General features: G+C 37.1%; 1 protein-coding gene across 1 annotated transcript; it reads right to left on the reverse strand.

Moving 5' to 3' along the window:
* Positions 1–6,397: 6,397 nt before the first annotated feature.
* LOC106888646 lies at positions 6,398–27,034 on the reverse strand. Its single transcript, XM_014943029.1, has 9 exons — positions 26,900–27,034; positions 26,463–26,532; positions 25,439–25,569; positions 23,681–23,769; positions 20,892–20,991; positions 19,239–19,282; positions 17,931–18,008; positions 8,755–8,951; positions 6,398–6,465 (listed from the first exon to the last, which is right to left on the reverse strand). Exons 1-9 carry the CDS (start codon positions 26,933–26,935, stop codon positions 6,398–6,400), a joined length of 813 nt encoding a protein of 270 aa, XP_014798515.1. The 5' UTR covers positions 26,936–27,034.
* Between the last annotated feature and the right edge of the window lie 42 nt (positions 27,035–27,076).

The raw sequence follows: 27,076 nt of genomic DNA on the forward strand, positions 1-27,076 counted from the left end.
GAGTTTTGCAAGACTGCCACTGACAAACAAGAATTAGATGCTACTGTTTTGGAACAAACTAAACTGTCTAAATATTTAAAGTGCATGTAAATGAGGGCAAGATTTACAGTCCGTTTCCTTTAAAAAGGACTTTCATACTCTAGATTGGGAAAACAGACCAGCTGATACATATTCTTACACATGAATTTATTCAGACACAAAATACAATGCAGAATTACACAGTTGAAGATTGTTTCACAAATAGTACTCAATTTTAAAGTTGCACAGGCAAGAATAATTCTGCCATTTCCTGACTCTGCAACCTTTATAATGTGGTCTTTTAGAGTTACATCTAATGCAACTTAACTCTACATCATAAGAACTTTTATAAGAAGATATTTCTTTAGATGAACAACATTAGAACAGACTACAAAAACATTTTTGTAAGATTGCATATCAGTGCTTCTGGAAAACCCAATACTGCAAAGACCTTGTCAGTGTTAATTTTATATACTAAGTAGTCATACTGAATTCTTTGCAAGATGATGGGATGAAATTCCCAAGATGATAGCGATTTCCTTTAAAGTTGTGGAAAGATAACAGTATGGAGAGATTAAAAGAGGTCAGTAAAAGTTTAGGAACACTCCACTGAATACTTACACCATCTATACTCCTTCTAGCATGAGGTCCATATGTATCTTCAGACCCTAAAACCTGTATGTTAACTGCACTGTAATCTTCATACCCAAGCTGACTGAAAATAAGACGAGTCCTGCAACAAATGATTATTTTTTTTATTAGTAAACTGCCTCAAAATTATTATCCTGTGTGGTCCACAGGAGTTAGCCCTGTCATGTAAACTGGACTATGAATACTTTACACTAAACAAATGAAAGGAAAAGAGGCAAGCATTTCTTGATGTCTAGGGATACTTTGTGTTGTCAGGAACGGTCAATACCCCACACAGCAGCTCAGACTACAGTATACAGGCCTACATAAGCCTGGGATTTCACAGTTGCAAAGGCAAACCTTCACACACAGTCTGACAGACCTGTGTGAGAATTAGTCCAGCCACACTAGACATCTGCATAGAGCTCCAAATACTGTTTAACTTATCCTGCCTTGGTATTCACATACATATTTGCTTCTCCTCTTTAAATTTAGATGGTAGAATCTTCAAAGCAGGAACTGTTTGTGTGTTGATATACTACCTAACAATAACAGATCTCTGGTTTTGAGCACTGTTATCTGCAACCAAAACACCCATGTCTAATTTTGTACGGAAAGATGTGGTAGGAAAGACCATTTACGAGATGGTATGATTCCTACCTGAAGGCCTAACAGGCAGATGTTCTCCTTAGGATTCTCTGACTTTGAACTTTAAATGGAAAAGCAAACCCCACTCCCCATCCCTTTTTTTCCAGCTTCTATGGCTGTTTTCCCAGATGAAAACTCCTCGAAAACTACAGCGATTTCCTGTATTTCAGCCTCAGGTCTCACATCTTATTTCAGGCATGTATGGAAAGCACATACAATTGAGGTAACACTCTATTTACTTTTGATATAAGACCTGGGAGTTGAGGCTGGAAATACAGAAAATACTATAAATACTCAACTTAATTTGGAAAAATTATTTAATGTACTGTAAAAGCAAGGGAAACTGAACAATAAGGAAGTAGAAACTGCTCTTTTTCAAATGATTATTCACTGTATACAACGAATCAGAAAGCCTTCTATATAACAATTTAATTAAAGAACCTATTACAATGCATAATCATTGACACAAAGTTCAATATCTGGAACATCTGTTCCTGTGTTTCAGAATTTTGATTCTGCAGTCTCAGTAACACACTTAACATTGCAGGGTTTATAGTCCGAAAAGGAAAAGACCCCATTATAAAGGTGGTTCATCAGGAAGCAACTCTTGCTGCTGCACAGAATGAAATTGAAGCTCAAGCACTAAAAGCTGCAACTGTAACTTGCCCGATTTCTAAGAACACTTAATATTTACAGTAGGAAGTTCACTGTCTTTCTCCACGTCATGTTCTTGTTTCCTATACATACAAATTGTCAGCTATTTCAAGTGCTGGCACTCCTAAAAATCAAACTCAGAGCTGAGTTTTGCCACATGTACCTTGAGAGTTTTGCAAGACTGCCACTGACAAACAAGAATTAGATGCTACTGTTTTGGAACAAACTAAACTGTCTAAATATTTAAAGTGCATGTAAGTGAGGGCAAGATTTACAGTCTGTTTCCTTTAAAAAGGACTTTCATACTCTAGATTGGGAAAACAGACCAGCTGATACATATTCTTACACATGAATTTATTCAGACACAAAATACAATGCAGAATTACACAGTTGAAGATTGTTTCACAAATAGTACTCAATTTTAAAGTTGCACAGGCGAGAATAATTCTGCCATTTCCTGACTCTGCAACCTTTATAATGTGGTCTTTTAGAGTTACATCTAATGCAACTTAACTCTACATCATAAGAACTTTTATAAGAAGATATTTCTTTAGATGAACAACATTAGAACAGACTACAAAAACATTTTTGTAAGATTGCATATCAGTGCTTCTGGAAAACCCAATACTGCAAAGACCTTGTCAGTGTTAATTTTATATACTAAGTAGTCATACTGAATTCTTTGCAAGATGATGGGATGAAATTCCCAAGATGATAGCGATTTCCTTTAAAGTTGTGGAAAGATAACAGTATGGAGAGATTAAAAGAGGTCAGTAAAAGTTTAGGAACACTCCACTGAATACTTACACCATCTATACTCCTTCTAGCATGAGGTCCATATGTATCTTCAGACCCTAAAACCTGTATGTTAACTGCACTGTAATCTTCATACCCAAGCTGACTGAAAATAAGACGAGTCCTGCAACAAATGATTATTTTTTTTATTAGTAAACTGCCTCAAAATTATTATCCTGTGTGGTCCACAGGAGTTAGCCCTGTCATGTAAACTGGACTATGAATACTTTACACTAAACAAATATATCTGACTACTACCAATCAAGCAATTTAAAAGCTGAAAGATCATGTCATACCACATTCTCTTACAGTAAGAATTGGAAGAAGGACTGAAGTCAAAGCTTCCTAAAGAGATGTAGTTTCTTGTACAGCATTCTCTGACAGTGATCAGAACAGGTTAACTCTTATTCTATATCTAGGTTGACATACACAAATCTTTCAAACATGCTGAATAAATGATTCTACACATTAAACTCTAAGATTGTGTTTGAGATGGAGAATATATTGATGGGCAATAGTGTATATTGTGATTTTTAAGGCACAGAACAAGCCACAGCTGCTTGGGTCTATAGCAGGATGGGCTGAAGCTTTATATAAATAAAAAGGCCCAAAGAGACAGATCTCATAACTAGAAAGATTGGGGGTATTGGAATAAATGTTCAGAAGTTTATGAGAGGATATGGAAGTATATTTAAGAGGAATCCCTCCTTGTCCAAATGTACTGGCATGACAGAATGACTAAATGCTTATCAGGCTGTGTTACAATTTTAAAATTTTTATAGCAAACAAAATCACTAGTTGCGTTTTACAAGGCACTAAGCTAATTTTGTTTAAAATGCAAACCTGGTAAACTGCCTACATGTCATAGCACTAAGATTTTTGATTAAAAAAGTTCTGTGAAAATCATTGAAAACTAATTTCACATGGGTCTCTCTCCTACATCTGATAAATTTTCATCTGAATCACAGCTTTCCCCCTCATTAATTTGGTTTCTCTCTGCTATCCAGCCATCTATTTTCAACAATATTTGAGACCTTTCTCGCTCTGTCAAATGTAGCCAAAGTGTAGTTAGATGTTGAAAACAGACTTCCTAACAAGGCTACTTAAGTCTTAAAATGTCCTCCCAATTGGAAATTTCAACCTTCTAGGGTTCCTAAAAGGTTAATATGGTTGCCATCATGAGTCACAATTCTATTTTCATGCCCTCTGAAAAGAAAAAGCCAAAACCCTTTCCAAGACTCAAATACTAACCTTTGCAGAATACTTTCCGCAGTGCGTTTTCCTTTTTCTATTGCCTTTGGACCTCCCACTGGACAGACTGCAGTAGCTCTGAAGCCATCAAGGTAAGTGGCATTTACCTACCAATAAAGGGATTGTGAAATGACATGGGATTCAGTACTGGTATGTTATAAATGCTCTCTGACAATCATTATTCACACATTAAGCAGAAGTAGAATAGCAAGAAGCCATTGTCATCACCACAAAATGTTACTCCATGATTTATAATTCTAAATTCTATTGGAGGAAGATTCAAATCTGCAAAACTGACACTCTGAATCACTTCTCATTGTCATCCTTAAGTTCTCCTATACTTCTTTATTTTGGTGAACAGGATACATTCTGACACTGAAAAGCTGAATGATCTATCACAGTGAAATAGATCAGCCCCAAGCTTCCCAGAAGTATTACAGTAAGTGTGGGAAAACATAGCGTGCACACAAAAAAACATGCTGTACATTGCAAACATTCAGCTAATAAGCATTTTACCACTCTTCCAGTGCTACAGCTGCTTAACAGAATTATAATACAGTGAAAGTAAAGACCATAACGCGTGGCCATAAATGGTAGAAAAGCTTTAACAGATATATCTAACTTAACGGTGATGAGCGTTTTCAATATTTGTCACCTTACAGAAAAACAAAAACAGAAATTGAAGAACCTGGTAAGACATTCAGCAAAGCTTTCCAACCAGAAATGCTTTTCCTACAGTAACTTATCAAACACTTTACCCAGTCTACTTTTAAAAGCCAAAAACCCCAGTGTTTCAGCTCTTTATTTCACAGGTAATGTATTTCTCATTATTTTCAATCTGCAAAACTGACACTCCGAATCACTTCTCATTGTCATCCTTAAGTTCTCCTATACTTCTTTATTTTGGTGAACAGGATACATTCTGACACTGAAAAGCTGAATGATCTATCACAGTGAAATAGATCAGCCCCAAGCTTCCCAGAAGTATTACAGTAAGTGTGGGAAAACATAGCGTGCACACAAAAAAACATGCTGTACATTGCAAACATTCAGCTAATAAGCATTTTACCACTCTTCCAGTGCTACAGCTGCTTAACAGAATTATAATACAGTGAAAGTAAAGACCATAACGCGTGGCATCAGAAAGCCTTCTATATAACAATTTAATTAAAGAACCTATTACAATGCATAATCATTGACACAAAGTTCAATATCTGGAACATCTGTTCCTGTGTTTCAGAATTTTGATTCTGCAGTCTCAGTAACACACTTAACATTGCAGGGTTTATAGTCCGAAAAGGAAAAGACCCCATTATAAAGGTGGTTCATCAGGAAGCAACTCTTGCTGCTGCACAGAATGAAATTGAAGCTCAAGCACTAAAAGCTGCAACTGTAACTTGCCCGATTTCTAAGAACACTTAATATTTACAGTAGGAAGTTCACTGTCTTTCTCCACGTCATGTTCTTGTTTCCTATACATACAAATTGTCAGCTATTTCAAGTGCTGGCACTCCTAAAAATCAAACTCAGAGCTGAGTTTTGCCACATGTACCTTGAGAGTTTTGCAAGACTGCCACTGACAAACAAGAATTAGATGCTACTGTTTTGGAACAAACTAAACTGTCTAAATATTTAAAGTGCATGTAAGTGAGGGCAAGATTTACAGTCTGTTTCCTTTAAAAAGGACTTTCATACTCTAGATTGGGAAAACAGACCAGCCGATACATATTCTTACACATGAATTTATTCAGACACAAAATACAATGCAGAATTACACAGTTGAAGATTGTTTCACAAATAGTACTCAATTTTAAAGTTGCACAGGCGAGAATAATTCTGCCATTTCCTGACTCTGCAACCTTTATAATGTGGTCTTTTAGAGTTACATCTAATGCAACTTAACTCTACATCATAAGAACTTTTATAAGAAGATATTTCTTTAGATGAACAACATTAGAACAGACTACAAAAACATTTTTGTAAGATTGCATATCAGTGCTTCTGGAAAACCCAATACTGCAAAGACCTTGTCAGTGTTAATTTTATATACTAAGTAGTCATACTGAATTCTTTGCAAGATGATGGGATGAAATTCCCAAGATGATAGCGATTTCCTTTAAAGTTGTGGAAAGATAACAGTATGGAGAGATTAAAAGAGGTCAGTAAAAGTTTAGGAACACTCCACTGAATACTTACACCATCTATACTCCTTCTAGCATGAGGTCCATATGTATCTTCAGACCCTAAAACCTGTATGTTAACTGCACTGTAATCTTCATACCCAAGCTGACTGAAAATAAGACGAGTCCTGCAACAAATGATTATTTTTTTTATTAGTAAACTGCCTCAAAATTATTATCCTGTGTGGTCCACAGGAGTTAGCCCTGTCATGTAAACTGGACTATGAATACTTTACACTAAACAAATATATCTGACTACTACCAATCAAGCAATTTCCACCATCAAAACCTATAGTGGTTAAAAAAAAAATAATCAGTATTTAAGCTTCTTCAATAAAACTTCAAAGACATTCTTTTGTGATACATATTAATCAAATGCACGCAATTTAAAAGAAAATCATTGATAGCTGTACTGCCACAGAAGAGAGAACCTTTTACAAAACAGTCCTCCCTGTCTCAGAAACACAAACAGCAAATTGGTGTCTAAATTTATGACTTCAATGAGCCTTTTAATAGAATGCTTGAAATGTTTATTCATGCACTTAAAAAAAACTTAACCCAGAGAGCAGCTTTAGGACTTCAGACCCCACAGTTATTTTCCACTTAACAGCCAGTTACTGAACACACACATAGAACATTCAATTTACTGTCGCTGACTGGAGTAGAGTGCAGTCCTTCACTTGGGAAAGAAACAACACAAAAAAGATGAGAAACCAGCGAGAAGTTGTTTGTTGATAGCTGAGTAAGAGAAGGGATAACTTAACTTTAGCCTTGTTGTCAATAACAGAAACAGAACAACCTGAATGTGTGTTCCAGGGCAACTACGATGTTCAGCATTAGAAATATTAATGACAAAAAGAACATGGAGAAAATTGCTGCCATGGCATCAGGCTCAAGCTTGAACTGGAGAAAAATCAGTAAGTGCAAGTCCTTGAAAATTAGCAGTGCAGGATCAAAACCTCCTGTCAGACAGACACAATTATACTGTAGTTCACCTGTAGGTAACCTGTGCTTGCAAATATTTAGGAAGCGGTTCAAAGCTTTACACAAATACTCTGAGGAGATCAAATCAGAACATTATCTGAAAAAGTGAATGTGACTCGCAGAAATGTTACATGACACTCAAATATCATCATCACTCTCTCTGCAAGACTGACATCAGGTTAATTTTACTCTCTCAATACAGAACAAACTCCCTACAATCAGGATGAAAAACCAGAAGTTTCATGTTCCAAGTGAAGGAGTAATATGAAGAAAAAAAACACTGCAAAACAAAACGTACAGCATCCATTGACAAAAAGAAAACAGAAGCACCTCTCAGTTTAAACACTGCAAGTAATCCAGCAGGACAATAAAATCGGCAATGTAAACAAGCAAAAATAGATAGCTTGCCTGTTCTTACTGCTGTACGTGTCAAAGCACTTCAAACTAAAAATACTTAAGAAATCTGCCCATTTTCCATCTGTTATATTTCTAAGAGGACTAACTGAAAGTTCATGTGAAAGTTCATTTTGAGTTCAAACATGTCATATCAGGTCATTCGCAAGCTAAAAGTTCACAGGAAGGTTAGGGTGGTTTTTTTTTTTTAAAAAAAAAAAAAAAGCCTAGTGGCTAAAAGCATCGAGCTGGCCTTATCACACGGCCATTTGGTTATGTTGCACTAGCACAAGGTTCACCCTACAATTTTAAGGTACTTTTATTATTGAAGCAAAATATTTTTGATGCTACAGTGTTTTGAATTTTATCACAGTAATTTTTGAGATTTCAGTTGTTCTAAGTTTTATGAAGACAATATACTGTCGCAGACAAGTTCCATTAGAATGAAAAAGGATATATAATACAGATGCAGTAAAAAACAAACTTTAAATGACTGCAGCTAAAAATTTTTTTTCCAGCTGTCTTATCCAATCTACTGATCTCCAAATCTGTAAAAACCCTAGGGTTTTTTTCTTTGTTTTGTTTTTAAAGCTAAATCCAGAACATGTGTTATACCCATCTCTATTCTACTGGCTGTTGAGTTTTGAGGACAGCAAATGGACTTTTTCAAACAGAGATTCTCTGGTAGAACTCCTGTACCTAAGCACGCTTCTATCATTTAAGATGATCCACCTAAATGTCTAAGAAAAATATCAGTACCAAGTAGTGCTTTGAAAGATTCAGCTTTCCATTTTTACTAATATTTCAAATGCCATATGTGAAAACATGTACAAACATACATTTTTTTGGAGCAAAGAAACTGAGCTGCAGTAGTTACTACTGAAATTGTAGTGGAGCTGTCTCAGTGTCACTCACACAGAATACACACTAAAGACTTGGTAGATGCAAGGCATGCATTAAGAAGTAAAGCAAAAGGAGTAGTGATCAAAGATTTACATTAGTCAGCCAGCAAGATAAATAAGGCTATGGTTAAAATTTCTGAAGGAATTTCCAGCAAAAGTCCTTGAAAAAAAAGTCCTTTTCACACTCTAAAGAACAGATGTAACAAGAAATATGCAGAGAAAACATGGAAATTAAAGTAACTGTTTTACTTAAATAACCCTGTTGATTGACACAGCTCTCAACATGTAAGAGGACTAACCTGGAATTTCAGTGATGGAAACTTCCGAAAAGTCACATGTGACATCTGGTAAAAGATAGCGCTGAGGATTGCCCAATTCATACACCAACTGTTCAGCTACAGTGCCAAAAGAGATTAGTCCCCCTGTGTCTGGTGGTTTAGAAAGAATAAATTCTCCTTCAGAGGAACATTCTACAATGGGAAAGCCTATGTTGTGCCTAGAATATGAAAAACATTGAAAAAACCCTATCAATATGAAGGTAAAGCGAAAAGAAAAATGAGTTACAACAAACAGAATTTTATGGTAATGACTAATTAAATAAAACTTATCAAGAGTTATAACATATCTAATTATTTCTGCAGAAACATACGCAAGAAAAAGCAAGGAGCAAACTGCTTAACCAAAATAATAAGAGGATGTACTTTATTGCCTGGGAAAGGAGTGCAGATATAACAACAGATACCAACAGTTAACAGACAGAACTGGGGAAGGGAATGGAGAAGGACACTAACAGAAATGGTTAAAGAAAAAAAAGAAGCCAAAAGTACTAGCAGCAGACACAGCACGAAGGTTAAGACATTTAAATGCATCCTGCTCTCTTGATTTGTAAAAAGGCAGTCAAAGCAGGAAGAACGCTGTGCTGGAAGCCTTGGAGATGAAGGGAAGTAGGAAACAGGAATAATCACACCTATTAAAGGACAATTTCACATATTAATAATGAATTATACACAGAAAAGTTATGATCAAAAACCAAAAGATAAATGAAAGTTAAGATCTTCAGGCCAAAACAATAATGAGACAGAATGAACTGAAAATCAGGAGGCATAGCAAAAAGAAGAGCAGTAAAACAGAAAAATATAGACAAGTTTCTAAATGAAAATATTCTTCCTCCTCACATTATCACAAAAGTAGTATACCGAAATTGATCAAACAACTCATAGTAACAGGCACTGCCAGTCATTACATTAGAAGGGCAGAATTTTCTGGGTTACGTGGACAAGATCCATGTATCTGCTTTCCCTGCTAAAAGGGTTTTCTTTTATTTACAGAGAACGAGCAAAAGCAGTAACTTTAAGAAAAAAAAAAAGTACCTGAAAATTAAAAGAGACTTAATATTCTTCTAGAAAGGCAACCTGGCTCACTCGTCTGTCACAAGAAGTTGGTTAATTTGTGCAAGTGAAGTGTCTCAGAGACACACAAAGAACACAAAAAAGGGGATTTAAGGACATACAGCCCCTTTCAAAAGCAAAGCTGTTCTAAAAAGGCCTCCTAATAAGGAAAGGTGGTGAACATCACCGTTCTTATTAAAGTCAATGACCTTCAGGTCCTTCGTACTTACTTAAAATCAAGTCCATCCTGAAAGTAATTATTTTTGGGTACTGGTGGGAACAATGTGCTGAACATACAACCAAATTGGTTATCAGCAAAGGTTAGATGAACATAGTTTGTATAACATAAATCCACAAAGTTTTGAAGGAAGTAAGCAAAGAAACCAGTGAACTCTTAAGTGACTTTTGTAAAAGTTCATGGGAGTTTGAACAGATTCCTTATCATTGGGAAGCTTCAAACATAACCCCGTTATTTAAAAAAAAGGATTAAGAGACAAGCTGTGTTACCAGAGATCAGCAATTTTAATACTGATAATGTAGAAAACTTTGAAAGCATGGTAGCTGGAGGACACCTAGAAAAGCCCATGACCAGTCAGTAAAGACTATACTTCATTAGATTTTGAAACTATTTAAACCACTAAACTGATAAAGGAAAACAGACCAAAAAAACCCACCCCAATGAATACAAAGAATTAGATGGAATCAACAATTTTTTTTATACCAGTTATCCTAGAGTTTTTTTGAGGGGAAGAGGAGGAAGAAAAGACCGGGACAAGAAGTATGCAACATTCAACATTTGAAAGCGTGACATCAAAAAGAAACCAACACTCAAAAAACCTCTCAATTCTTGGTCTTGAACATTATTGAAGGGTAACAGACTAACATAGGTAATTATCCCAATTTTACAGGGAAGGAGACAGATACAGGAAGCACCATGATTTTCCCACTGTTACACAGCAGTATCAGTGACTGAACAAGGCTAGAATTAAGGAGCTTTTACCCTCTTGGTGCCACCCTTGCGTGCTTTGACCCTACCATCTATCCTATCCATCTTGGCTTAAGGCAACAGCAGCGGGTGCCTTGCAAGCAGGCTCAACACAGCTTATTCGAATCACTTCCCCTAAAGTTAAATCACTTCCATCAAGAAAGATTAGTTAGTGCAGTCTATCCCACTGCACTGACACCCAGTATCCTTGCTGCAGCCCACTTTCATCTAAGTCACCAGCACATGCAACTCTTACCACACATTCCCGCATCCACTCCCCCATGATCTTTGTTTTGAAGGAAGAAAAGGTAAACTGTAGACACTCAACTTTCTACTCTGAACAACTGAATCTATTAACATCAAACTTAACTTTGCCCAAGCTCCACTTTCAAAAGACCTGAACCATTTAAAAAAAACAAACCGCAACAATATAGTGAGGCAAACAGAGAAATTTCCCCCCCTAAAAGGCTTAAAAATTGGCCAGCACTTAAGTCATTAAAAGCAGACCAATGATGGAAGACAGCAGATAAACAGTATCAATATAAACAACACTATTATTCAGGTCCCTTAGTATACAGAAGGAAGAAGAGACTCCTATTTTCCTATAATCTTAGGGCCAAAGTGAGAAGATGCTGATGGTGGAATTTTTTATGCTGCCAGAGCAGCTGGAAGGAGGCCACAGAGGTACAAATGTACTTTCTGGAATGGCTTCTAAATAGCCTCCAAGGTTGAGACATATTTGCTATATTAAACTTGCAGCAAAGTGTTGACCCAAAGCTTGTAAAAAAAACTGTAAGAAAAGAGATTCTAATACACAAAAAACACCCCCAAAATAAAAGCAAAAAACCCACACACACCCCCGCAAAAAAACAAAACCAAGAAAAGCTCCAAAGCACAAAGGGTAAAAACAAAAGTCTTCCTAGGAAAGCATGTTGACACAGGACACTAGCATGACCTAGCACATTAAGAATTTTTAGCTCTATTTAAAAGATTCGGAACCCTGAAGATCAATGAAAAGAACACTGAAGTCAGTGACTTACTCTTGGGTCATCTCCTTCATTGTTACTCTTGTTTCAACAGCTAGTGAAGGTATCAAAGAAGGCTTTTTGCCTTCACCTGAGACAAGCATGAGGGATGTCTCCTCCTCCAGCTCCACCACCATCCAATGAACTTTCCTGAATGCTCAGTTAATTGCAGCACATGTGCGTTCTCCCAGATCACATCAGCTCTAAAAGCTTCCATCACTTTTTAACAATTGAAAACACAGTGATGTAATGAATTGAGAAAGAAGCCCCTAGACTCCACCTGTATTGTAACTGGATGGCTGGGAAAATATCTTATACTACCTCATAGCAGATGCCAATAATAACCTACATTAACATATGCATGATTAAGAGAAAAATGAATTTTGCATACTGCTAGAATACATTACTTAAAATTAATTTTCAGCTTCGAAAGTAACTGGGCTAAGTCACCCCTATGGCACAATTCAGTCAAGTGACAGGTACTTAAACCTGGTGTTAGAGCTCACTAACAGCAATAGCAACCTGGTCGGAGTATTCTAACACATAGCACAGGTACCACAATCACACCATCACCTGGATCAACACTTCCACTGAAATAAGTGACTCAATGTGAATTCATTAATGCAAATTTGTAAGTGACTCAGTGTGAGTTAACAGCTAAAGCAGGTCCTCACTAATTACAGCACAGGGGTAACAAAGTTCCAACGCTGGTTTTGCTGCTGAAGCCCCCTTCTCATCACCCACCTACAGCTGCTGCCCTTTACTCTAATAGGAATCAGGCTCTGAAATTGAGTCTCCTGTCAGTTCTCTGCCTGCCAAGGACTTATTCCTGGATTAATTTTTTCCATGTAAAATGCTGTTTTTCCTTCAGTTTTGGCTCTCAGAAATGTTAGGGTTTACATGCATGTCACAGGTGATAACAAACAGTTTAAGCAGAGGTCTCCTGTCTATTCTGGGATAATGCACTTTTCAACCTTGGTGTAGCTAAGAAGGTAGCCTTCCTTGTTGCTTTGTCATATACCTTACACCATTTGCATTACAAAAAAAAAAAAAAGTACTGGGTCCTGTTTGGCTCCAGGTGAAAGACATTGTCTGAGATGAAATGGGCATTTCCTCCTTCAAAAGGTGCCAAACCTCTCAAGAATCTCATTCTGGCCACTACTAGTAGGCTGAGGAAATTACTGGCAACAAAGATGGGATGATTAGTGTAGTACATTTACTTGCAGGGGAAGATGCTGCAAGAAAGAAAACAAGTCACAGCAATGCATGTGACGTGGAAGTGAACCAGGGTCCAAGTGGGCTGTGGTATGAACTTTTAGCTTTACAGTTAATGCAGTTTCCTGGGATGTTACTCAATTAGTGTCACACTGAGGAGAGCTCTAAGCCAAGCTTCTCAACTCCCTGGACATTTATTCTAACCGCAATGCTACTAGGCAAAAAGTAGGAAGTGCTACCACTTCTAGCAGTGTTTTTACAACCAATTCAAAACTGCTACTGTGTGTCAGGCAAGATCAGCACAAACTTATGGGTAAGGTATATGCATCTCTTACACATAGGTACTGACATGGTTCCCAACTTCTGCTGCAATTCTGATTTAGGCAAAATTTATTGATTGCATCATTTATCTCGTCTGACTAGGACATTTCAAGTATGCATTGTATGCAAACTCTTAACAACTAGATGATTTCAGATCAATCAGGCTGCCTGGTGTATTCACATGCCTGGAATAAATGGTACTACAGAGGAAAAGGCATTCTACATTGCCGACTGGGACTCGCATGCTGGATTCTGTTCAAGTCCCAAATTAAGCAATCTGGATAGAGCCTTTAAGAGACTACAGCTATTGACTTACCCTTTTGGTCATCCCAGGCCAGAGGATTAGGCAGTCTCAACCATTGTACACTCTTGGCTTAGGGCAAAATGTCAGTGTTTATCATCTCCTCAAAATGATTACTCTACTGATCAGCATTAGTTTATTCTCTCCTGCATTTCAAAACAAAACAAAACAATGTACTAATCACCCACTGGCACTAAGTAACAGTGAAAGAGAGCAACGTCTGGGGTTAAATGAAATTAAATACAGAGCTGTGGATTACCAATATAGTTCTGGCATCACGGTTCATTTTGATGTGCTGTGTGAATTCCCTATTGAGCGCTGTGCACTAGACATTAAACAGGGAGCAGTGATGAATTATCACTTCTTCTGACCATCTGCTGACTTATATTCCTATTAAAATAACAGGAAAAGAGCATCTTTTTGATAATATTTACTTTAAAGTCAGTCATTTAAGAATGCACATTAGTCTTCTATAAACTGTGAACTGATGGTTCCTTGCATTTTCTCTACCAAACATCAGAGAACTCACACAAGAGGCGGCTCAAGCAGCCTTCCTCTCACTGGAAGAGTACACGGCATCTATCCCATCTACCTGTCTGACCATTTTCGTGAAAACTGGATGAAACTTTACAGCTTCAAGACTCCCGTCTTTAAGTCACATACATTATGGAGATACACCCAGGACAATTAAAGAAATCCCACTGCCTTAGGTCAGCAGACAGAAATCAGTTGTTTGGTTTCTATGAAGTAGAGTAATTTGGAGAGTCATGAGTTGGAATATGCACTTTATTTGTTTTACATTAAAAGCTTACTTCACCAAGACAACAAAAAAAAAGAAGAATAGCCCAAGTTTTAATAGCTAACAATCCAGTGGCCACAATGAACATTCCTGAGACTTAAAGCATCCTTTTGCAGTGGAACTGAGTTCCCAGAAGCAGTCTGCATCAAACATTTCAAGAAAAAAAAAAACAACAAACCACAAACTAAAAAACTGTGTTGAATGAATGAAGTGGGTCCAATCAAATGCCTCAATACTCAGAGACATGGTAATATGTGCATGGAACATAAGCTCTGACTTGCTTGGCTTTACTTAGTTTAAAGTGCTCTTGCTTACATAGTTAATTATTTTTACTTACACATAAACAATGGACAGGTAAGGTTTATAAGCCTAAAATGTGATAAATTCTTTTTTTGTTCAGAAGTTAGAAAAACTTACACCCATCAGTCCTTCTTAGCAGTACACTTACACATTTTTCAGCTGCAAAAGACAGAAGAGCAACATAGACTACTCTTCTCAGGGAGAAAAAAAAAAAAAAAACAAAGACAGTTAAAAAATAACTAAGTGACCTGAGTCTAATCATAACCAATGCAATGCATTGACCCTCTGCAATAAGATGTAAGAGAGCGACTGCCATCTAGCGTTTATAATTCTAGAGATTTTCATAGCGATTCTATGAAAAAAAAGTGTAGTCACCAGAGAAGAGCATAAATGCTGTAAAAGGCTGTCTTAACCTCCAGCGTAAAGGTCCAGTAAATGTTTGCAGAGCAGAGTGGTAAGTGGTCTTGGCTGCACGATCGCACTCACAGCAGTGAGAAATTCCTATGTGAAAGACACTTTTAACGACAAACACAGAGATTTGATTTGGCCTCTTCCCCCCTATCTACTGACTTTTTTGGGCTGGTTTGGATTTAACATTATGTATCACAGACACTGTGATTTATTGAGATCTAAATTACACACACTTGCTTTCAGGAGACTGCTAAAAATGTAGCTTTTCCTAAATGAGGGAAAAATCAGTAACAGACTATAGTCAAGTAACTTCTGCAAGTTCTGTCAGAGCTCAGCTGACCTATTAGGAATACAAGTAATGTTGGTGACAGCAGGGATTGCGTGTTTTGGTCATTATAGAGGCTATGAATTATCATATTATTATTGTGCATTATTATGCAATGCATTATCTGCACGCATTGAAAACAGATTCAGACTCTCTAAATAACAAAACCCCCGCACCATCATGTTTCTTTAACTTAAGGAGTCAACAGGTTACTACTAAGCTATCAAATGGAAAATGGATTTTTCTGCAGCCCAAAAGCATCCATAATATTACCTCTTCATGCATTTGGGCCTAACATAGTAAACAACTATTTATCAGGGCTGGGAAGAAGGCAGAAAAGCTCTCCAACAAATCTCATCCCTCTTTCCTTTCTCCGGTATCTTAAATGGATATGCTGAATCACAAGTTCACTTTCGTCAGTCTTCTACTCTGCTACTCTGCCTCTCCAAATACAAAATTAAAGGTCACACATTATTTTGGCCTTGAATAGTTTTAGGAGCTTATCATGCAAACTAACACGTAACATGCTTTTGTTTATAGAATTTAATCAATTAAATCCCTAAGACTTCTTGAATTTTCAAACAAAACCACTAGGTTTAAGGCATCATGATTAATTCTTTAGTAGACTTAACCTGAAGGTAAATAAATTACTGTTATATTAGCACAAATACAATATGCATGCTTCAGAAGTATGTATGCAGATCAATGGGGACAAGGTAACAGAGCAGTATCAGGTGCTAACCTTCTGTATTCTCTACTCGTGATTCAAGTTAGCACCAGTTAGCTCTAGGCCACAAAACTACTATGATATTAGACAAAGTTATATGATTTTTACATATACACATACATGAGTATTAGTTCTGCATATCCAATGTACGTATACATGTCTGTAAAATTAGCTACTCCCAATCCAGTAGCTCATAGCTTGATATACTCAAACTTCCTTTTTTTTCTTTTTAAACCAGACTGCCATGTCTCACAGAAAAATCCTTAAAAAAAAAAAGGACTACCAAGCATTTTAATAAGAAAATTAGTATTCTGTTTTTTTTTTTCTTTTGGTCTTTTATAAAGCAAGGTCCTCTGGAGTCACATAAGAAGTTTCACGATAAAGCATAATAAAATCATCAGGAGATACATCAGAATAAGATTAGCAGCTATAAATTTCCAAAGTGAACAGAGTGTCTCGTTACTGTAAACCCTCTCATTGGATTTGCCATTGAACACAACAGTGAAGACTGAGTGCAGTTTGTTCAGGGCTACTAGCCTTCTAAAGGGTGAAAAGAAATGCCTGACCTCGTTTCTTTCAATGCCATACGTGCCTTCACCTGTAAATCAGCAGTGTTCAGGAACTCAGAAAAGCAGACTACATCTTTCAGGATCATGCTCTGAATCAGAAACAGTCACTACAAGGAGGACAAAAAAGCCTGGCAGCCCTGGGGAAGGAACTCAGGAGAGTGGCTCTCAGATTGCAGGGCACGAGGTTCTGCCGGTTCACCCACCTGGACTACAGGCTGCCCCCAGCAGCCTCCTTCCCAGGGTCAACTGGGGAGCTGGAACACACACGATGAAAGACACCTTTCTCTCCTCCATCTCTCCCACTGTTCTTCAGCCCTTTCCTCCATCACATAAAGGACACACTGCCTTTCTCGTAAGAAGGCACCGGACAAGATTCCTCCCACTCATCCGAAGGAAAATCCAACTGCAGCCAGAATCCCTCATCCTATGCAAAGCACATTCCCTGACTGCTTTTAAACTACTCTTAAAACCAAGTTGGTAAAAAGCAGGCTACGTTAGTCCTTCCTCAGCAGGCAGAAGGACTTACCTACCTGAAAGTCTAATTCAGTAGGTCTGAACACAAGATACACATGTAACTTTTTGGAAGGACGGACAGCCCAACACATTTGTGGAGATCAAGTCATACAGCAGGAGAGGACCAACCATGGCATACATTCATCCCTCCCAAACCAAATTATATAGAATTTGTGACTGAGTTGTAGGTGGCTCTGATCTAAGTGAAGACTGATGAAAGAGCATCCAAACTACGCATGCTGACTTTTCCATTACAATCATACATGAAAGCCAGTAATAGATCTTTGCCAAAAGCAGATGACAAAAAAAAAAAAAAACCAGCAAAAAATAATCTCAAGGAAAAAAATCAAAGAGCTATTTTTTTTTCAAATCATCTGCTCCTTAAGTTAACAAAGAAAGCCCCAAGTTGGCCAGAAAGGAAAACTGCAATGGGGAGAATAGACCTTGTAGAAGAGTAACATTAAGGCAGAAAAATATCAAGAGGGCCGTATTGCCTCCCTCAAAAATAAAGTAGAAATAGTTTTCATAGCAGATGTAATAGGAAACTTCATCTTTTGTCCTCTACAAACATACATGCTGATGTGCTGGTTACCTACCAGTCTGGCACGGCATGCCAATCCGTGAATATTCCACCTGTGCATTGAGCACCACATTCAATGAGATGACCTGCAAGGCTGGGAAAATGGCATTCGAATAACTAAATATTCTGTGAAATCAAGTTTCACAAATCAAGCTTTAAAATATAATAGTACAACGGAAACAAAGCTAAATAACAGAATATACTAATTTTCCTCCATATGCATCTAATACATTTATAAACTACGCATGAAACATAACAACGGGTTCTGAAAGATGAATATAAGAGTTGAAAGGAGTAACTTTTACATGAAGAATCAAATTAATTTCCTGAAAAATATTAACACCTAAAAGATTATTTGACACCAAAAAGAAAGTTTCATTGGTTATTTCAAGAAGTCTTGATCTAAATTCACTATCTTAGCATTCTGCATTGCATGTAACTAAATATGCAAAGCTCAGTTTTAAATCAAAGATATATAGGATCTCACTTCTTATATGAAGGAAAATCTGTATTATGATTATGTATTATGATTTTCAAATCTTTCATTGTGATAGTCCATAAACACTCAACAGAATTATGGGGGAAAATCTCTGTCTCTTTTTGATGCCCAATTCAGTGGAGCTGGAGTTTCTCTCCACATTCTCATGCAACAAGAGGTCAAAGCAAATTACTACTCAGTGTACCTGGGTTACCTAACTAGTCACTCACTTTGATGGACTTCAGTGCAGTCAGACAATGCAGAATGTTAATCTAGGTGACAGAGTTTTACCATATGCTTTCTGCACCAGACCTAACCTTAGGAGTTACAGTTCACACCTAGGGTTTGCAAATGGGAGTACTGAACTGAGCTTCTGCAAAACCATACAAGTATGCTGACCTCTCACTGAATCTCCTGTGCATCTTTGAGGATAAGACCTGCTACCATCTCAACTATCAACAGTGATGGCCAAACAGAAAAAGCTGGGAATCACTCGTCTGGGCTGTAAAATTTCATCTCTTGAGAAAAAATAGACACAAAATGGACAGGAAGAGAAAATTAAACTGTTGAATTAAATCCTTCACTCCTTTCCTCATTTTGTTATTTTAAGTGTGGTACAGAATGAAGTTTCGATAAATTCAATTCCAAGTGAGAATATTAAGTGAGCCTTAAAAAAGAATCCAAAACCTAACGAAAACATTCAAATTTGAATGTTTTCGTTAGGTTTTGTTTTTTGTTTTGATTCAATATTCAATTCAGTAATAATATGCAAAATCACAAAGTGGTCAGAAAGTTGTATCATGTCATGACAACAGAAATTTACCCATTTTTTCTTATATCATTTACCTTCCTGCAGCTAGCAAGTCAAATTCATCTCTATTCCAGCCAAACTAGAAGAAAAATACAAATGTTACATATATAACAGTTTCATATAGTACAGAAAACTGCATGTAGTATGTTCACTGCTTTGAGTAACAATGCACTGGATATATTTAACTGCAGAAACCTAAAGAACAGTAGGTGCTGTATGTGGATTCCAGTTGCTATACAGTTAATTAGTAAAAGAGCTCTGCTGTATTTCAGTTTTTTTTATTAATACACCCAAACAAATATAAATTCTCAAAAACCCGAAGTGTAATATTCGTATTACTCAAAATTTGCATAACCTAACACCTATTTTGTGGCATGTAAACAATCCACTATGTTTTTTCAGCTTTTGAAAATTGTCAGTTCCTGCAGTACTACCAGTCATCCTTAAAAACTGGAGGCATGTTTTCTGTTTAACTTGAAATTATTTTTCCCCCAAGTTCAACACAGTGCATTATGTGCAATATATTAATTGTTTCTTATTTAGAACTGGGTAGAAAACTCCCTAAAACCTTTCAATAAATTAGATAAGGAGGCTTCTCTGGAGCAGAGAATACACACTGACAACTATTGTGAGAACGTAAACAGCAAGGAATAAACTAATGAGTCATAATGGCAATTATAAATGGGAAAGTTTAATGCTAGATTAGAATCATACAACAGTTTGGGTTGGAGGGGACCTTTAAAAGTGATCTAGTCCAATCCCCCAGCAATGAGCAGGAATATCTTCAACTAGATCCAGTTGATCAAAGCCTCATCCAACCTGACCTCAAACGTTTTCAGGGACGGGGCATTCACCACCTCTCTGGGCAACCTGTTCCAGTGTCTTACCACCCTCACAGTAAAAAATTTCTTCCTTATACCTAGTCTAGATATACCTTCTTTTAGATTAAAAGCCCTATCCTATCGCAACAGGCCCTGCTAAAAAGTTTGTCCCCATCTTCCTTATAAGTTCCCTTCAAGTACTTCATACTCTAAGTCAGAAGAGTATGATGTTTTAGAAAGGATCTTTGTAACTAGACACTAACACGTACCCTTATATTTTATTTTATTTTTTAAATACGCACCAAAAGAAAGGTTCTATATTTCACATTGTGTGGTCACTCACAAAAATGTACAACCTGTTCAAAATACTTCAGAAAACCACATATCCTGCTTGTATAATTTGTTGAAATTCAAGGAATTTGAGAAACGTTGCACTGAAACCAAACTACTTAAAATAAAACTGCTTACCCATTGAAAACCAGCAGTGCTTTAGACCACCTCACATGCCTATCCCCCCCCAAAACCAGAATTCTATATTGCCACCTTGTGGTAGAGAAAAATATACTTGTTTCTTTACACACCAAACTTTAAAGCAGGAGGGGAAAGTAAGAGTGAAATACTGATGACACATGGTAAGGCTTCCTTGACTTCATCGAAATGCTTTCCAGCTTCATGATACACAACTTCATGAATAACCCCGGTATAAGACTAGAAGAAGTGAAAACTCACAACTTTTCATGCATGTAAGGAAAAAAAAAATAAGGTGCTCATTATTTTTAATTTAGTCTCTATATTTTCATAAGGAACAAATCTGAAAATTATTCATTTCACTATGTTCATTATCATACAGAATTAACTTGTACTTACAGAATGAATAAGTGGTCCTAATACAATGCCACTGTCAACACATCTCCCCGTCACAACAATATCAGCTCCAAGGTCAAGAGCCCTGCTTATTGGTCTTGCCCTGAAGATGACAAAACACAACAGTTAAGTACTTCCACTTTTTAAAGCATCATTTAAAGAAATCAGTTCCCTGCCACACAAAGGATGGAAATCACTTAAAAATCCTGTAGGAAACCAATAAAATCAACTTTAGCAACCAGTTTGTCATTTTGTACCTACAAGAAAAATATTCTAAAAAGCAATGATCACAGCACCCTATCAAACTCAGGCACCTAAATGACATGAAGCTCATAGAAACTCTTTCAATTAAGACAAGTGTCTCAAACATAGCACATAGAGGGTTACGTCTATCATCAATAACAGAAAATAGTGTTTTTCAGAGGTTCATTGCTCATTTCATTTGTAGGTGAGTGTATAAAGACTAATATTCTTCAGATAGAAAGCCTGGTGACTTTGCCTTCCAATTCTAAATCTTTTAGGTCAATTTCCATAAACATTTTTATAACTTGCAATATCAACTAACTTCAAGAAGAGAAACTCAGGCAACAGATTTTACAGATTGATCAGGCAAGAGTCAGCCCAGTCAAAATTAGTCAGGCTTGAAAGTATTCACCCAGCTGAACTGCTCAAGTTTATACACTTTAGTAAGCAAGCTTTGACCAGAGTGTGTGGCTCCTGGCTTCTAAACCCATGCTATCTGCTCCTTCCTTCTATTCTTCCTGAAATCGGCAGCTTGAAAACACAAACCACGTAAACCATAAGCCCTGAAGAACAAAACCAAGGAGCAGTGTTTTTCTACAGTGTCTATAGACTTAGCCCTGTTTTTGTTAGAAGACACACAAGTTTTCTTAGTGATGTAAACATAAAATGCAAGTATGTGTTTTTGTTTGGCAATGCTACAGGAACCAAAAGATACCAGCTAGAACAACAAGCAAATATACAGCATACAGAAACAATTTACATCTCTAGGCATAGTGTTAAGTATCAGCCACTGGTAAAAAGCACAAATGGGGTTTCTGCATCACACATACAGTATACGGACAGAAAAACTGTAACTATCTTTAAAAGGCAGTAAACAAAGCCAACTGGGTCTAACTGTTAAAAATGAACTCAGTCCACAGAACTCCTAACGACCCAAATCAGAAGAGACAGACCAAACACTTCAGGATTGATATCCCAATGCAAATTTTTCAGATGGAGCTTACACACTTGGATCAAGAATCAAGCTGTAAACATCATCAGATTTGAGAAATTAAATGTGAATTATCTACAGATTTTACCTAATACACTCTGATGTTGACTTGTTTTACGGGCATCTATAAATTTATCATTTGCTTTATGAATAAGCTTCCATTGCTGATGCTATCAAAGAAAAATGCAACTTATGAAATAACTAATTAAAGAAGCTGGCAAGAGCTTTACATTTCAATGCAACTGAGATTAGGGGTCCTATAAAGAAACAGCACTTTTATTAGAAAATGAAGAGGAAGAGTCTACTGTTCTAGCATCTGCTAATGAAGCAGAAACAGAAGTAATAAATTTTTAAAACGCCTCATCCTCATACTAGCCTGCTTTTGTCCTCTCTGCTTTGATTTGCATTGCTTTTTAAATTCATGAATAAATCATGAATCACCAGAATTGGAATGAACACTTTGTCACAATTACAAATCTTTAACAGTATTTCTTAGATTTCATTTACAGTTACTCATGATCTGCAAATGTTGCAAGCCAAACTTTTAACAAATAGAAAATCCAGCAACAACAGAAAATACTAAAGATGAATTTAAAAATAATAATCTATTAAATGGCTCTTATTTTACAGAGAAAAACACATGCTGTTGTTTGGGTTTTTTTTACAGCCATACCCTGCTATCTGCCAGTGATGCATTTTTGTAAAGTGCAATGATAATGATAAAATAGAAAGAACAGCAGTTTTTCAATAAAGATTAATGTAAAAGGGGGAGGGGAGACTGTGTGCACAGACTTTAGAAAAACACTGAACAGAAATTCAGGAGGGATGATATATATAAAATGGAGGACTGAAAACCAAAAACAGGATCACCAACTGGAAGATATGCTGGCCTTTGGGAACATCTGACCATTGCCCCACTTCTCAGTCCTTCCCCTTTGATAGACTTCATTGACCTTGATTAACCTGAAGCAGTTGATGGTGACAACGAAATGCAGCTGTTCACAAACAGGCAGCTAGAACAACTGCATCTAGAGATTTATGGGATGCCTTCAGTATCATAAAGGAGGTAAGGGAGATCTTTCAAAACAGTGATCTGTCCTGGAACGCCAGCTTCAAAAATTTCAGTGGTACAAAGCCTGACACACAATTCAGCACAGCCTAACAGAACATCCTACAGCACCCAGAGCACAGCCCAGTAATACTTTAATTCCTCGGTTGCACCTCTCTAGTGATAACATTCTAAACAACTGCTCCATGCAGTGACAGGATATTCTGCATATGAAAAATGGTCTTTGTAACTCTTGTAATTAAACTAAAACTATTTTGTCTTGAACTAAAACCTGAAGATTCATAGAAGATGTAATGCTAAGGAGTCGCAATTGGCAAGGTTCTAAATTAAAAATTTATTTAGAAGTAAAAACTTTTTTTTTTTCTGGTTGCCTGAATAACACAAAGGTGGACCTCACATACTAGATAGTTTAATTTGCATAACAAAAAAACCTCATGTAGTCAATGTATTCTTTTCCCATAATAAAAAGAAGTTGTTGAAATAACTCACCCAAGATACACATTCATGCTATGAACACTCTCTGGAAATGGCTTGCCGCTCTCTAAATCAGTGATACCAGCTCCTTTCAAGTTCTCTTTCTGTTAGAAAACAAACAAAACACCAAACTTGAGTATTTTGTAGCACCTACTGTAAGCCCTTTTTTAGTATCAGACAATAGATCCACTTTGTAGCAACTCTAAGCAAAATATAATCATTAAAATTAGCAACAATACAAATCAGTTGAATGGCTAAAAGCTGTAGACACACTTTTAACCATAGTTTTCCAGCACACAGAAAAATAAGTCAATCTTTAAAGAATACTAGCTCATTCACAGATGATCCACTGCAATGAACTAGTATATTCCCTTGGCTTTTAAACTCAGTTTTTAATTGCTGTAGTATTGAATAAATCAAACCCTGCAAACAGAAAAGTGTCTGTCATAATGGCAATGATGGCATGGCCAGATATCAAGCTTAATTCTGCAGCTGTAGGTAATATTTAGAATACATTGTACCTCCAGAGAGGTACAGGGGAAGGTGTTTTTACCAAGCATTACACAGCTGGGGAAACCAGTGGATCAAGGGGCATAGACGCAATGTCTAATGCTAGTTACAGGGGGATCTATAGCATGAAAAAAGTCCTTCCATTTTGAGTTGATTTGGTATTCTATGTTAAGGACTGAAATCCTCCAAACCACAAATAACATTTCCTGGTGTAATTTATGATGCTTGGTATTAACAGTAAAAGTTGTCTGTAGACAGTAAAAACTTTCTCTTTTTTGTTCCTGTAAATTACATACTGACACTAGCATTGAAAATAATCTATCACAGATTAGAAACCTCCACACCAAGCTCAAATAATAACTATTTCACTGTCGTACCAGTAATGAAAATCTGGACCACTGATGCTAAAGTAATTTCAGTAGGGCAGAAGCTTCTTGAAAGGAAGTCCAAGCACTGCACATAATTTGCAAATAAAGAATCTTACTTGACCATCTTCCACATTCAGTGTCATGCAAGGAGTAACAGAGCCTATACAGATAAATAATTTTCCAAGTTACAGGCAGAGATTTAACTACAATGCAAACCTATCCACTCTTAACCACTATCAATGTATAAACTGTTTCCACAGTATCTTTTCAGGTATGGCCACTGGCTTTTGTGCAACCAGACTTCATACATAAAGCATCATCCTTTAAGTAAAAAAAGCCATACATTTCATCTCTAGATTTCAAGGCTTTTTAAACATATTAAAACTTCAATCCTTCAACTTAACATTACCTTACTGGCCATAAACCAATTGTTTATAAAACAGAAAAACAGCTACCTGTAAACAAACTAACAACAGGAAATGCCTGTAAACAACTAAAAACAGTTAGAAGGGATGAACATTTCAACACATGGTAACCACAACACGTTTAAATTTAAGAGATTTAACATTCAGGATTATTTAGTTGAGACAGAAACAATAAGTAACAGCACACACTAGCTCCTCCCAAAGATCAGATTCACAGTTTGCTTCAAAAAGATCCACAGTCATAAAATTCACTCTCATCATGCACCAAACAAGATGTGTCAAGAATTGCTTTCATGCATAAAAAGAATAAAGATAATGAAGCAGCCATTTTTAGATGCTTTAACAGTAGAAGACTACTGCATAAAGATACACAAAATAAGTTCCTATAGGACAGCAAATACCACCTTCATGCTACATAGGACTATAATAATTTCCACAATGCCACTACACCTTAAGACAAAGTAAAATACCTCACTCATTAGGTCATCCCCAGCAACAACAGCTATTTTCAAATCAACATCTGCTTTCTTTGCCACCTCCTGAAGGGCAGCTGCACAAGCAAGCGGATTAATTCCACCAGCATTGCTGATGACACGAACACCTAAACAAAAAAGACAAAGTAAGGTCAGCAGTGTCAACAATCACTTGTATTTTAAAAACTTAAAGCTTGCTGAAACACAAGCAAGATATCTTTGCAAGGTGTCGGATATCTAATCAAGTAAAGTATTAAAATCACTTTAAAATATGAGCCCCATTTAATTTGTGAAAGGACAGGGAATTTGCCAATGCAAAACTGTTTACAGAAAAAGAATTGTCATAGATACTTCTAATCTTTCCTTTACATATGGAAAGAGAAACTGACCAAAAACACATACATGATGAGGCAGGCAGACAGCATCAAAACAACTCCTACTGGAACAGTATTTGACACCAGCCATTCAAGCTTCCATGCTCCAAACAACTGCATTTTGGCAGAAATATGCATCTTTGTCTATAAATTCCAGACTGTGTTAACAAGGTATTGGGTACTTAAAAGTAATTTCCTTTCTCCTCTCAAGCTCAGAAAACTGTGAAGATATACTAATGTAAACAGGAAAAAAAGCAAGTGATCATAAAATAAGTGATATTCTAGAACCATATGGAAATGAAAAACTTCTAGGTTGCATTGAAAATGTCCAGATCTCACATTTTAACAAAGATCTGTAAAGCGATCTTCCTTTCACAAATCAAGGCTTCAATAAGATATATGTGGATATATATGTACTTATTTATAGTTATAACAAACGTTTCAAATTAACCCAATTTAAACATCACCATCGGACCTGCACTTCCTATCTATTTTGACAGCATTTTTGCTTATGTTTAGAACATTACTGCTACAGGGCAGCAAAATGTTGAGGTGAAAAACAATGTTCATAGTAATATAAGCCACACAAAACTCATCTAAGCAAGTGAACTTAATTAACATAAAAACTAACGCAAAGAACAGCATACCTTTCCTGTGAATATCTTTTATATAGGGAGCCATGGCAGTGGAGACGAAATCTGGAGTGTAACCTAAAACCTGAAATAAGGAAAAGCCGTAACTGCCTGTTATGGCTCAGTCAACCCCATCCCTTTCCCTGGTTAACAGAAGAGAGAACACAGAGAAGAACAACCAGCTCTCAAAACGTTTGGATACAGAAAAGGACATGAACGCTTTTACTAGATGAAAGTGAGTATGTGAAAATGGATAAACACATGCAAGTCATAAGTATACAGAAGTAAAGTTGATCCCGTGCCCTGGCATGCCTTAACCAGGCTGGGAGGGTGCCGTGGGCCGGAGGAGAGCCGGGGATGCCCCGGAGCCCACCCGCTCCACCGCGGGGCGCCCCCCGCCCAGCGCCACTCTCTCCCCCCAGCCGGGCCGGGGCTGGACAGCGGCTACTTACGGGAGACCGTGCTTTGGCGGCCGTCAGCAGCGACATGGTGATTTCCGAGAGATAATCGAAGACGAGGAAATCCAGCTTCCCCCCGTACAGCAGCTGCGGCACTGGCGGGGCAGGGGAGAACCCGACGTTAGCACCGCACCGCCCCTGCTCGGCCCGGCCCGGCCCGCCCGCGGGGCA

Source organism: Calidris pugnax, unplaced genomic scaffold, assembly GCF_001431845.1.
Source record: "Calidris pugnax isolate Ruff unplaced genomic scaffold, ASM143184v1 scaffold15, whole genome shotgun sequence".
In the NCBI taxonomy this organism is placed as follows: Eukaryota; Metazoa; Chordata; class Aves; order Charadriiformes; family Scolopacidae; genus Calidris; species Calidris pugnax.

What these genes read in the sequence shown, in the direction of transcription:
- LOC106888646 (XM_014943029.1), bottom strand. Translation starts at nt 26,935, where the DNA reads ATGTCGCTGCTGACGGCCGCCAAAGCACGGTCTCCC. An exon ending in AAAAGATATTCACAGGAAAG is followed by an intron (nt 25,570 to 26,462) that starts GTATGCTGTTCT and finishes TTTTTTGTTTAG; the next exon opens with GTGTTCGTGTCATCAGCAAT. An exon ending in TTCCATCACTGAAATTCCAG is followed by an intron (nt 6,466 to 8,754) that starts GTTAGTCCTCTT and finishes TAACCACTATAG; the next exon opens with GTTTTGATGGTGGAAATTGC.